General features: G+C 38.3%; 1 protein-coding gene across 1 annotated transcript in view; it reads left to right on the forward strand.

The window, feature by feature from the left end:
• The window catches only part of LOC108571530 (guanylate cyclase soluble subunit beta-1), a 56,643-nt gene that overhangs the window by 29,982 nt on the left and 13,114 nt on the right, over nt 1-13,547 (forward strand). Inside the window, exons 9-11 of the mRNA XM_017933591.1 lie at nt 550-632; nt 7,908-8,078; nt 10,783-11,020. Of these exons, the coding sequence (XP_017789080.1) occupies nt 550-632; nt 7,908-8,078; nt 10,783-11,020 (492 nt within the window). The remainder of the gene's footprint in view (nt 1-549; nt 633-7,907; nt 8,079-10,782; nt 11,021-13,547) is intronic.

Genomic DNA, 13,547 nt, shown 5'->3' on the forward strand with positions numbered 1-13,547 from the left:
TATCTTCTTTGGTGTGTCCCAGAATTTTTAATTCGAGTTGAAAAGTAAGGGGAAAAAATGTTACTTCTTTTTGTAAATCAGTCGATTTCTTTTTTTCCAATAATACCTTTTTTGATGTACCGTAGAATTTTAGTAATTGGTTTACGTGCGCCGTGAGATAAGACGGGTTAAAAATCGCTGCCCTATAATAGCAAACTCGTGGCACAGATTCTAATCAGGATACAGCAAAAATTAATTTTAACTCAATTTTCATTTACAAGACTGAGAATTACCAAACATTGCCTTTTCGTACTAATACAGTAATAAAACGGTAACTAGTAGACGCTTATTTGTATGTATAGTCTAAGCAAAAGAAGTCACGAGTCAAGGGGTTAAAACACTCTGAATTGAAGGAATTTTATCAGTGGAATTTCGAATGTGTTCCAGAGTTTAGTCTTTTGTTGTTTGTTTCTCTTTGACTTGCAATCTGACGAGTGACTCGCAGATTTACTGTAGACGGAGTAACTGTGTTCCGTTGTCACGTGCAACGTTGTTACTTCCTTTTTCCAGGGGCAAATGTTGTACATACCTGAGTCAGACTTCGTCATCTTCCTTTGTTACCCCAGCGTTATGAACTTGGACGACTTAACCAGGTGAGAGTTTACACAAAGCAGTTGCATGTAACGCGCAGGATGAAGCTTGTAATACGTGACGAGGGAGTATGCTGGAAAGAATTCCGAAGGAAATTAACTCGTTGAGGATTGTGACCCACCGGTGGGTCACCTTTTTCTACAAACTTCTGTGTTTATTTAGAAAGAAAATCAGGCACAGTTTTAATTTTCACAGTAATTTCTGTTATTTTGGATGTATTCTTTGCCACTTATCGAGTAACTGACGAGTTCCCTCTCTGACAAGAATATAGCGGTTTTAAAATTTGTTCACTCGGAGAAAGAAGGCATCGAATTAATTTGTACACCTAAATATTTTACTGAAAAAATGGGAAACTGAAAAATTAAAGATTAACCCTTTGAGACTGATAGACTCCTATGTGCCTTCACAAAATATTACGAACCCAACTAATAAACTCGTACCAAATTTTTCTAAATGAAAATAATAGAGGCACGACCACGAACATCATCGTATTATGATTACAATATTCTATGAAAAATAATACCATTGTGGCGACCGCCACGGGGGGCCCACGTATCTAGGCCTGGCGACTCTTGGCCCTCGAGGCGAAGATCTCGCTTGTCCTCGAGGGCAAGAGTATCGCCTTGGCAATGTAGGCCCGCGCCTCCACTTCCTGGGACTGTCCCAGGGAAAAAGGGGCTACTTGAGGGAGCCCCGAAAAAGGCACATGCATCGTGTCGCCTATACGTTTAAGCGTTATCTGATTTAAACAAATACATATTTCTGTTAAGCAACGTTCGCGAGTCATTTTACACCACGTCACTTCGAAACCATCACCAACTCAACGTCGAAGATAAAAATCAATCTCGATCCTCCGCAAAATTTTACACGCAAAACGAGCGTGAAATTACCGCCAAAACGTATCTCACGTGCGAAACGTTAATCTAAATTCAAGGATACTGCCGGCAGAAACACGTTTGAACGTCGAGCCATCGTGAAAGACTCGATTTCACGCGTTTAACGCGTCAAAGTCGCGTGTCGATTAACGTCGATTCGCGTTTCTCCCGGGCGCGTCACCGCGCGCGACCTCGATTCATTAGAAATCGAAGAGGCCACGATCGTTCGCATTCCCCGATTCCATTAAAACCGTCGGCGTGTCGCGCCGGTAATTCGAAAATTCGCCATCTCGTACGCCGCGCGGGTAATTATATCGTCTAAATTGATATCGTTAGTCGCGCGACGACGCGTTTTCGATTCAGAAACGCCGGCAAATCCCCTCTCGCTGTGCAATTACCGAATGGGTAGTTTGCTAAATTGATTTTCCAAACAAAACACGGCCGCGTGTGTCGCGATTTCGATCGATAAACCTCGGCCCGTTTCCCGCAACGTTTCGAAACTTGGCAAAAATCAACCCTCGCGCGGTATACGTGTTACACGGCGAAACGAACGAACGTTGGGAAGAATGCAACGCGGTTTCCGCTTGCAAAACGCGCAATACCGCGCTCTGCTGGCTGAATGATCGTTCGTTTAAATTATAAATGTACGAGAGCGTCGAGTTTCCGCCGTCGAACCGTGACGCTCTCTGGCCAATTGTACCTTTGCACACGGTTTCCGTTCTTTCGCCTCGTTTTTCCGATGCGTTTTACACCGCTGTGACGCTTTGTTACGCGCGTAGGAATTATGGTTGAAGATTGTGAAGTTTTTGCGGCGCGGAGGAACGATGGTCTGTGAACGGTTGCATTCTGGAATGTGTGAAATTGAGGATGGAGGTCGAAGGTAATGGTGAAATGGTAGGATAATTGGAATTGCCATGGGAAAAGTCTCTGCTTTGTATGTTTTTGTACTTGAGAAAGGATTAGGTTTGACAAACTTTTACGCGTTAAAATACACATTTATTGTGGAAAAAGGTTGCAGTTTTGCAGTTTTTTAAAATTTTTGAAAAAATATTTAAACTATTTTTATGTTTTAAATTTGACAAATTTTGAGGTGTTAAAGCACGCATTTATTGTGGAAAAAGGTTGCAGTTTTGCCACTTTTAAAAATTTTTGAAAAAATATTGAAACTTTTTATATTTTAAATTTGACAAATTTTGAGGTGTTAAAGCACGCATTTATTGTGGAAAAAGGTTGCAGTTTTGCCACTTTTAAAAATTTTTGAAAAAATATTGAAACTTTTTATATTTTAAATTTGACAAATTTTGAGGTGTTAAAGCACGCATTTATTGTGGAAAAAGGTTGCAGTTTTGTCACTTTTAAAAATTTTTGAAAAAATATTGAAACTTTTTATATTTTAAATTTGACAAATTTTGAGGGGTTAAAGGACACATACATTGTGGAAAACAGATTGCAGTTTTGTGCTTCGAATTTGAAAAATTTCGCTTGTTAAAATATGTATCTATCGTGCAAGGAAGAATGCGTTAGATGAAGGAAGCATAAATTTTCCAACGAATTTCTGAATCTATTTATCTCGGTACTGTAACAGTGAAATGTTAGGATAATTGGAATTACTAAGTGGAAAGTCTCTGCTTTGTAGTTTTTGTATTTAAAAAACTGTTAATTTTTGACACGTTATTAATTTGATTTGATTTAATTTGACATATTTGACAAATTTTCACGTATTAAAGTACACATTAATTCTGAAAAAAAAAAGATTGCATTTTCGTACTTAAAATTTTTGAAAAAATATTAAAGCTACTTTTATATTTTAAATTTGACAAATTTTCACATTCTAAAGTACACATTAATTCTGAAAAAAAGATTGCATTTTCGTACTTAAAATTTTTGAAATAACATTAAAACTACTTTCATATTTCAAATTGGACAAATTTTTGCATATTAAACTACACATTTATTATGCAAGAAAGGTTGCACTTTTCTGTTTTAAATTTGTTAAATTTCACAATGTTAAAGCACGCATTTGTCATGCAAGATAGATGATTGCGTTAGATAAAGGAAACATAAATTTTGCAACGAATTTCCGAATCTATTTATCTAGATACCGCGTGTTCAGCGGTTGCAACACAGTTCATCCGGTAACATTTTAATTAGCTCAATAATAACAATTTTCTTGCGAATGCTCAACTAACTAATTGGACTTCCACGATGTTTCAACTAATTATTATTTACGTTAGAATTCAGCTAAGGCAAGCTGTTTCATTTTCCACCGTGGAATGAATGAACTCGTTTCGCCACGCTCGCTACTCCGATAAATGCTGGCGCAGTTAAGATAAGGAAAGCAGAAACGACCTTGAAATATCTTTACTCTCGGCCATCGAGGTTGCCTTAATGCCCCAACATCCCCCTTTTGATATTCCTTAATCTCCGCGTATTTCACTTCTTCAATTCGACGTGTCTTCCCGAGTGAGCCTCCGTTTATGGATAAAAGCGACAGCGTCCTCAACATCAAACACGATGCGCCACGATAAAAATTGCATACCTCGTAAAGTTTCCATTTGGAAAATTTCATGGCCGGAAAATTCACAGCGTTCTCTTTAAACGGAGCGAATAATTTTTTTATTAAACGATTCGAACGTAGCTCGACGTCAAAGGATGTGCGGGATAAAAATTGCGAAGCTCGTGAAATTTCTATTTTGAAAATTTTCGAGTCTGATTCGCTGAGAAAATTTATTGCACACGGATACACAGAGGGGATAACTTTTTGTCGAAAGACTCTAATACTGAACAGTGTGCACAATGAAAATTGCAAACCTGAAATTTCATAGTTAAATCGCTGAAAAAATTCACACATATTTGTAGAAAATTCACTGTTTCATTTTTAGACGGAATAATTCATTTTTTACTGAAAGATTCTAATCTCAACACCAAACAATATACACGATAAAAATTGCATATGTACACAAAATTTACTACTTCCTCTCTGAACAGAGCAGATTCAAACGTATCTCAACGCCAAACTCGACAAATAAAAGTTGAAAACCTTCCCATCTTTTATTTCCAAAAATTTGATAGTCAGATCACTGAAAAGATTCACACATACGTATACAAATTTCGCTATTCTTTTTTGGATGTAGCAAATCATTGTTTACTAAAAGATTCCAACATATCTCCACATCAAACTCGACAAAAAATTGCAAACTTCGTGAAATTTCTATTTCCAAAAATTTCATAGTCGAATCACCGAAAAAATCTCTATTCTACCAAACAACGTACACAATAAAAATTGCAGACGTCACGAAAGTTCTGTTTCCAAAAATTTCATAGTCGAATCACTGAAATAGCTCGCAACATACACTACCGGCCAAAAGTTTGGAATCACCTCCCACTTTTCGTCAATATTAAATCTCGTTATTAAAGTTTATCTCAATTCTACATTTATCAATTTATCTCATCTCAATTGATTCGAACGATAAACAATTCTCAAAGTCGCTGACTATTTTCTAAAAGAATTTACATTCCGAAGTTTCGCAAGCATTGCAGCTAGGGTCTGGAGACGTGCTGATAATAGTGTGCGTCTGGGTGTTCACTCCTTTAAGTACCTGTATTCATTTTACGGATCAGTGATTTTGACCAATCAGTGTTTAATTGATCGATCAATTCTTATTTTCTGGAAATTTTTGTGTAAATTGCAATGCTCGGTGATTGCAAACTTTTGCCCGGTAGTATATACAGGGTGTCCCGTAACTCTTCGAACATCCGGAAATGGGGGGTTGCTGGGGTGATTCTGAACAACTTTTTCCTTTACCAAAATCTTGTCTGAAGCTTCGTTTTTGAATTATTAACGAAAAACACTGGCCAATCAGAGCGCTCAGGGGCGGGCGAACATTCACCCGCGCGCTATCGTGAACAAGCGTACGCGTGAATCTCCCGTCCCTGAGCGGGGGCTCTACGCGCGCTGTGATTGGCCAGTGTTTTTCGTTAATAATTCAAAAACGAAGCTCCAAACAACATTTTGGTAAAGGAAAAAGTTGTTCAGAATCACCCCAGCAACCCCCATTTCCAGGTGTTACACTCTTTACGGGACACCCTGTGTATACAAAAATCGCTATTTTTTTTTTAACAGAGCAACTCATTTTTCATCAAAATATTCCAACGCATTGTAAATATCTATCTGAAAACACTTTGACCAAACAGTAAAACGTTCACACCGCCGTACAACACCGAATACAGAAGCACCCCAAAAGAGCATCCCGTTGAAAAATACAAGTACCGCGAAGAATAATCTCGTTATACCCGTCGGCAGGAATGAGACAATGGCGGTATGTCCATTGGAGTACCGAGAAATCCTCCATAAAGCGTAACCCGGCCGATCTGTTGGCCATCGAAGACATCGGTATGTAGGTCGCTATCGTAAATAGACGCAACGTGTGTCGATGGCTGTAGTTGCTGGACCATACCCCATTAATTCATCCTAACGTATCTCCTCCTTCTTCTCTTTGCACGGTAAAATATTTGTCGTCGAGCAAAATAACGGTATACACATATATATATATCCTGTGTTGAATAGATGTTGAACCGATGGTTCGCATAATTACAGCCATTCTACTGTCTGGACGCGCTATACTGCGGACATAAATTCTCGTCACGCCGCCACCGAATTGCCCCTCGGTTCGAATAATCTTCACCCTTGTTCTCGTCATTTTTCCCCTCTCTCTCTATTCAACCTAGATTACACTTTCTTTCTTTCGTTCGCGTTATCTTTTGCCTCTCGTTTCCACGATTTTGCGCCTGGCAAGCCGACTGAATGCATGAAACATCGCGCCTGCCAACGTCTCGTCATACATTTTCACGCGTTTCCCCTCATCTATTATTCCACACACTTTTTACGCCGTTTCACGGGGAATGTATCCGATCCTGCGTTACGCGCGTTACGTGAAACACGGTTTTTACGCGTTTTGGAGCGTTATTGTTCTTTTTTACGCTTTCATCGTCGGTGATTAAGGGATCGAATGAGTTCTGTTTTAGTTGTTAGGTGTAGAAGCTAGATTTAATTCTACGTTGGTAACCTGGGTCGTTAATGACCCAAGGGAAATTTCACTCTTGTGTTTTTTTTTTTGATAAGAGTTTTTATTTTTATATAATTTAGTAGAGACTTTGGTAACTGTCTCAGAATTTTTTGGGGTTTCTTCAAAGCGTGGAACAGTAAAAATTAGGCTAGGGAGTGTCTTAACTTAACTTCACTTCACTTCTTTTTTTGAGGTGAATTTATTCGCAATTGCACTTGAAGCGTTAGTTTTCTTCTTTGTATAATCCACCATCCCTAATTTCTTCCCTGAATAAGCGTCCAAAGACTCGGATCCCGGAAATGTGGCCTCCAGGTGTATCTCTGCCTGTCTTAATCGTGATTTCAATTATGGGCCATATTGGAATCACGTTTAATTGCTATCTAACATTCGTTTCCGTAGATTATGGAAGATACTTCAACTAGTACTTAAACAAATGCTAAAATAACAAATAACTTGAATCTGAATGTTGAGTAAAAATGGGAAGAAATGATGATTCGTGAAAGTATGTATATCAAAAATGTAGGTAATTCTTTTGAATCTCAAGAGTGTACTACAATACACCGGGTGGTCGCGTAATCTCTGAGCGAGATTGGGAAAGAGACATGAATTATACATGGAAGATGATCGAATGGGAACGATTAGAGGCGTCGAGGGCAAATTGTTCCGCGGGAAGTCATAAATATCGTTCAACGCCTTCGAGATCGATGAATGGCAAATACAAATTTCTCATTCCTATTTCGATAATCCCTTTTTGATTTCCAGAGACTTGGTACATTTTTTCTCTAGATTTATCAGTCTTATCCAGCATTCTCTTCGAGAATTGAAAGAACGAATTTTCTCTGAGAAGTGAAACTGCTTTCACGGCTAGAGTCGGAGTTAATCTGCACTTGGAAGCTTATCAAGACATGAAGCTCAGACAAAAGGAATTCTTTCACCGTCTCGGATAGCTTAATTAATTAAAGTAATCCGGTGTAGTCGATTAAAATGGCAACCAGAAGATCCTCCCTGGAATTACACAATTTACCACGTTCTCTTTCGAATGAAAGTAACACCTGGTTGAAATCGCGCTAACTTGTACTGTGTACTGTGTAATTGTATGTTAAAGTAATTATAATTAAACTGAAATAATAATATTATTTATACGAATGATTAGAAAATGTACAGGGAGAGCTGTTATTTCTCATACAGTTATACCTGGCAAATGGAGAAAAATACCATTACCATTTCTACGTTCCTTAATACCCACGGTTTTTTTCAGAAATCACCCGCGTTAATAGCGCTGGGAATAGAAGGTTTCTTTCTTCTTCTCTCACTGTTGCACGGTTCTGTTCGTCAGGCGGGGCCTATACCTGAGCGACGTCCCCCTTCACGACGCGACCAGAGATCTCGTGCTGATGTCAGAGCAATTCGAGGCTGATTACAAATTAACGAGAAACTTGGAATTGCTTACCGATAAATTGCAGCAGACGTATCGCGAGCTAGACGGCGAGAAGCAGAAAACCGACAGGTAAGGATTTCCGTCCGCGTAATTTTCTGATTAAGGAAATCCCCATTGGCCTCGTTTTGCCATTTATCCTGACGCAATTCTGCCGTCTCGGAATCGACTTCGCCTTCTAACGTTGACGATGGAGTTTCTTTCTTGACAGGATACTCTTCTGCTACCGGAAATTGGATCGCGCCTCTCTCTCTCTCTCTGCCTTTCTCGTCTCTTCTCGTTCTGTGCCACTCTGTTCTTCGTTTCTTATCTGTCTCTCCCTTTCTCATCTCTTCTCATTCTCTGTCACTCTATTTTTCGGTTCTTCTCTGTCTCTTCCTTCCTCTTTCGCTATCTTTTGCGTTTCTTCTCTGTCTCCCCCTTTCTCATCTCATCTCTATCTCTCTCGTGCTTTTTCATTTCTTCTCTGTCTCTCCCTTTCTCATCTCTCTGGTTCTCTGTCACTCTCTTTTTCGTTTCCTCTCCGTGTCTCTCTTTCTTATCTCTTTCACTCTTTTTTTATTTCTTCCCTGTCTCTTCCTTTCCCTTTTCTTCTCTGTTTCTTCCTTTCTCATCTCTCTCCCTCTCTCTTTCTCATATTTCTTTCTCGTTTCTTCTCCGTCTCTCCCTTTTTCATTTCTTCTCTGTCTCTTCTTTCCTCCTTTCTTCTCTGTTTCTTCCTTTCTCATCTCTCTCCCTCTCTCTTTCTCATATTTCTTTCTCGTTTCTTCTCTGTCTCTTCTTTCCTCCTTTCTTCTCTCACTTTCACTCTCTCTCTCTCTCTCTCTCTCTCTCTCCCTCTCTCTCATATTTCTTTTTCGTTTCTTCTCTGTCTCTCCCTTTTTCATTTCTTCTCTGTCTCTTCTTTCCTCCTTTCTTCTCTCACTTTCACTCTCTCTCTCTCTCTCTCCCTCTCTCTTTCTCATATTTCTTTCTCGTTTCTTCTCTGTCTCTCCCTTTTTCATTTCTTCTCTGTCTCTTCTTTCCTCCTTTCTTCTCTCACTTTCACTCTCTCTCTCTCTCTCTCCCTCTCTCTCATATTTCTTTTTCGTTTCATCTCTGTCTCTCCCTTTTTCATTTCTTCTCTGTCTCTTCTTTCCTCCTTTCTTCTCTCACTTTCACTCTCTCTCTCTCTCTCCCTCTCTCTTTCTCATATTTCTTTCTCGTTTCTTCTCTGTCTCTCCCTTTTTCATTTCTTCTCTGTCTCTTCTTTCCTCCTTTCTTCTCTCACTTTCACTCTCTCTCTCTCTCTCCCTCTCTCTTTCTCATATTTCTTTCTCGTTTCTTCTCTGTCTCTCCCTTTTTCATTTCTTCTCTGTCTCTTCTTTCCTCCTTTCTTCTCTCACTTTCACTCTCTCTCTCTCTCTCCCTCTCTCTTTCTCATATTTCTTTCTCGTTTCTTCTCTGTCTCTCCCTTTCTCATTTCTTCTCTGTCTCTTCTTTCCTCCTTTCTTTTCTCACTTTCACTCTCTCTCTCTTTCACCCTTTCCCTCTCTATCATTCGTTTCAGCCAAGAAGCCGAAGTACTTTTTAAGCGCCCGTCTCTTCTGACGCGCAGCGTTGCTTCGAAGCACCGGAATGCTTCAATCTAGGAACAAATTTATCGCAGAATTAAATATACACGGTAAATCGAGAAGAACTGAAGATGTTAAAATTGAAAAAGTTTCCCAGGTATAATTAAATTCAGGAAACTAGCAAACGAAACAAACACAGATACAATTTTCTCGTCTCTTTTTCTCCAAAAGTCACATTTTTTTTTTTTTTAACACCTCGAAGCATCGTTCTAACTTCCCACAAAAAATACGGATAACTCTTTCGGTTCCCGTGGCGTTCGATATTTTCACTGCAACGTCGAGACGCGATCAACAAACATGAAGGGAGATTAATTTGAATAGCAGTTACATTTTTCCACCTGTTGCCTTCTGGTGCACGGTCCACGTTTAAATGGCCCCGGTCTCTAGAAAGAGTTTCCCGCGGATGGAGATGGATAAATCCGCTAATTGTTATCTATCTCCTTTTCCATTCGAATTCAGCCACTTTTAACACACAATCAACTCTGATCAGGCATTTATCCTTTAAATATCATACAAATCTCTACATCGTTAATCTAAAAGTTCGAGATCTCACTCGTGAGATAGAACCAGTTAATTAAACGCGATAGATAAATTGGATTAGATAGATACGTTAATCAACAGCCGGCGAGCGTCGAAAACAATCGAAAAGGAAAATGCGAAAATGAACGTTCAACGTCGATCTATCACGATAATCACAACATCTCGCTGAATTCAAAAGCAACTTTAACATTCTCTCAATTTCCGAACTTCACAACTTAATTGAATTTCGTCGAAAGTTTACCAATAGAGGCCCGGAACAGCTCTGAAACTCTGAACCTAACGCACGCCAAGCTCGGAGCTGAGACTAACGAACAAAAAACCTCGGGGCGAACTAAGAAGTTAATATAAAATTCTCGCTACTCCCCCTTTTCCGACAGCCAAGTCATTAGGTTCCTTGCGGACTGACACTTGTGGAGAATTTACCGTATTTCGTATGCTTGTAACCTGCAGCATGCGTAATTTGTGTATTTGCTGTTTATGAGCATTGAAACGATGAATGTTACGCGTGATTATTGAAGAATTAAATTTTCTAGCAAGTGCTAATCCTTGTGTAGGCAACCAAAGTGTTCACGGTTGTTTCAAGCTTTAATATTTGTTAGTTAAAAGTAACCGGTGTTCCGCAGGTTGTTGTACTCCGTGCTGCCTATATCCGTGGCGAACGAACTGAGGCACTCGAGGCCTGTCCCAGCGAAGAAATACGACTGCGTGACACTGTTGTTCTCCGGGATCGTCGGTTTCGGGGCATATTGTGCCGCTCACACAGACTCGAGCGGCGCTATGAAGATCGTCAATATGCTCAATCAACTGTACACAGCGTTCGACGTGCTCACCGATCCGAAGAAGAATCCCAACGTGTACAAGGTGAGCGTTCACTCTTTTTCTGGACAACTTCGCGATCATATTTTGCGGTTCCCCGTGGACGATTCGAACGCGTGACTAATTGGGTCATTGTTGGGAATTGATTACGTCGCGTTTGTTGAGAAGATGAATCCGGTTGCTGTAGTTGGTTTAATTTTAGGTGAATCGACGTTTCGGTATGGTGGTTTAACTGGTGACCTTCTAGAGTGCTTTGAGAAAAAATATTTTAAAACGGTGATAAGTTAATTAGACGTAACGCGGAAGGGAAGGTTTTGAGGTTAGGATACTGGTGAACTAATAGCCCCGATTTTGTGGGCACGTGTGTTCAATTGAAGTGTGAATAATTAAGGTGGTAAAATGGCAAATTTGAGAAAGTTTCGAGGTGTCGGTGATGCTCGGAGAGAGAATTTTAATGGGTTCGTTAATCACTGTATCGTTTGACTATTTGTCAAACGATCCTTTTCTAACCTGATCTAACCTAAAAACGTTCTTTAAATGCAATTGATATTCGGGAGATAATATTGCCTCGAATGTAATTTTAAAATTTTTGAAATTGATGAAGACCATTGCCTGGAATACTTCAAAACTTTTGAAAAGGATAGAAGCGATTGCCTCGAATATGATTCCAAAATTTCTGAAATGTGTAAAAGCGATTGTCTCGAATATAATTCCAAAATTTTCGAAATGAATGAAAGCAATGCTCTCGAATTTAATTCCAAAATTTTCGAAATAAACGAAAGCGATTGTCTCGAATATAATTTCAAAATTTTCGAAATGCATAAAAGCTTTGAATATAATTCCAAAATTTCTGGAATGCACAAAAACCGATTGCCATAAATATAATTTCAAAATTTTCGAAATGCATAAAAGCTTTGAATATAATTCCAAAATTTCTGGAATGCACAAAAACCGATTGCCATAAATATAATTTCAAAATTTTCGAAATGCATAAAACCGATTGTCTCGAATATAATTTCAAAATTTTTGAAATGTGTAAAAGCGATTGCCTCGAATACAATTTCAAAATTTTCGAAATTCATAAAACCGATTGTCTCGAATATAATTCCAAAATTTTCGAAACGAACGAAAGCGATTGTCTCGAATATAATTTCAAAATTTTCGAAATGCATAAAAGCTTTGAATATAATTCCAAAATTTGTGAAATGCACAAAAACCGATTGCCATAAATATAATTTCAAAATTTCTAAAATGCATAAAACCGATTGTCTCGAATATAATTTCAAAATTTTTGAAATACATAAAAGCAATGCTAATGAAAGCAATGCTCTCGAATTTCATTCCAAAATTTTCGAAATGAACGAAAGCGATCGCCTCGAATATAATTTCAAAATTTTTTAAACCGGTAAAAGCGATTTTATGTCGGTGAAAAATCTTTTGAAGCGGAAGTTCGACATGGGGCACAGCCCGCAGAAAAGTAACAATAAGCGAAAGGCGCGTTTCTATGGGGCAAACGTTCTCCATATATTTTTGAAAGGCACTCTCGCGTTGGAAAGAAAGTTTCCTTGTAACGTGTGCCGTTTAAAATGCATTAATGGACGGCTGCGAACCAGTTTGTAGAAAAAAATGTTAGAGACGCTGGCTATTTTAAATAATAATCCCGGCTATGAGGAGAAACTTCTTCGCCCCCGCGAGAGCTCTTTTTATATGGAGAACTTCGCTGCAACTTGAACGAACTGTATTTGTGATATGGAGATTATGTCTCCTAAGTAGATTCTGGATCGCGCGACTTGTTTCCTTCGAATTTACCTTTTCAAGTAGAATCACCATTCTTTTATTGTTTCTTTCGATAAGCTTCCTTGCCACGGTCAATTTTCATTCCTTTATCGTTCTCTTCGGGATATACTGAGAGAAACAGGATAGGCAAATTTTTATAAGTGGTTGCGTATATCCTGTGTCAGCTTTTTTAGGAATTATAATCTTCGTAAACATAACAAATATTTTCATTTCAAAAAAATTCTTCAAATTTAAATTCTTGACTGCTTTCTTGAAGATCGATTGACCGAAGTTACTCGTTGAAATAAAGCACTGTGTCAGCTTGTTTGTCAATTATAATTGTAAACATAAAAAAATATTTTAATGTAAAAAAAAAATCTTGAAATTTGAATCTTTTCTTGAAGATCGATTGACCGAAGTTACTCGTTGAAATAAAGCACTGTGTCAGCTTGTTTGTGAATTATAATTATCATAAACATAAAAATTATTTTAATATTTAAAAGAAGAAGTTTTAAATTTTCGAATTTAAGTCCTTGACTGGTTTCATGAAAATCGATCGAATAATGCTACTCCTTGAAATAAAGGACAAATATTTATGAGCTGTAGTGTATATCCTGTGTCAGTTTATTCATAAATTATAATTATCATAAACGTTAAAAAATATTTCAATACAAAAGAAAACTTTTGCCAAATTCAAACCACTTAATTTCTTTCTAATTTTAATTTGAAACCAATTAAACGAAGATCAAGTATTTACGAGCGACAGTGCATATCCTGTGTCATCTTTCTTCAGGAA

This window comes from Habropoda laboriosa, unplaced genomic scaffold, assembly GCF_001263275.1.
Source record: "Habropoda laboriosa isolate 0110345459 unplaced genomic scaffold, ASM126327v1 scaffold40, whole genome shotgun sequence".
Lineage (NCBI taxonomy): Eukaryota > Metazoa > Arthropoda > Insecta > Hymenoptera > Apidae > Habropoda > Habropoda laboriosa.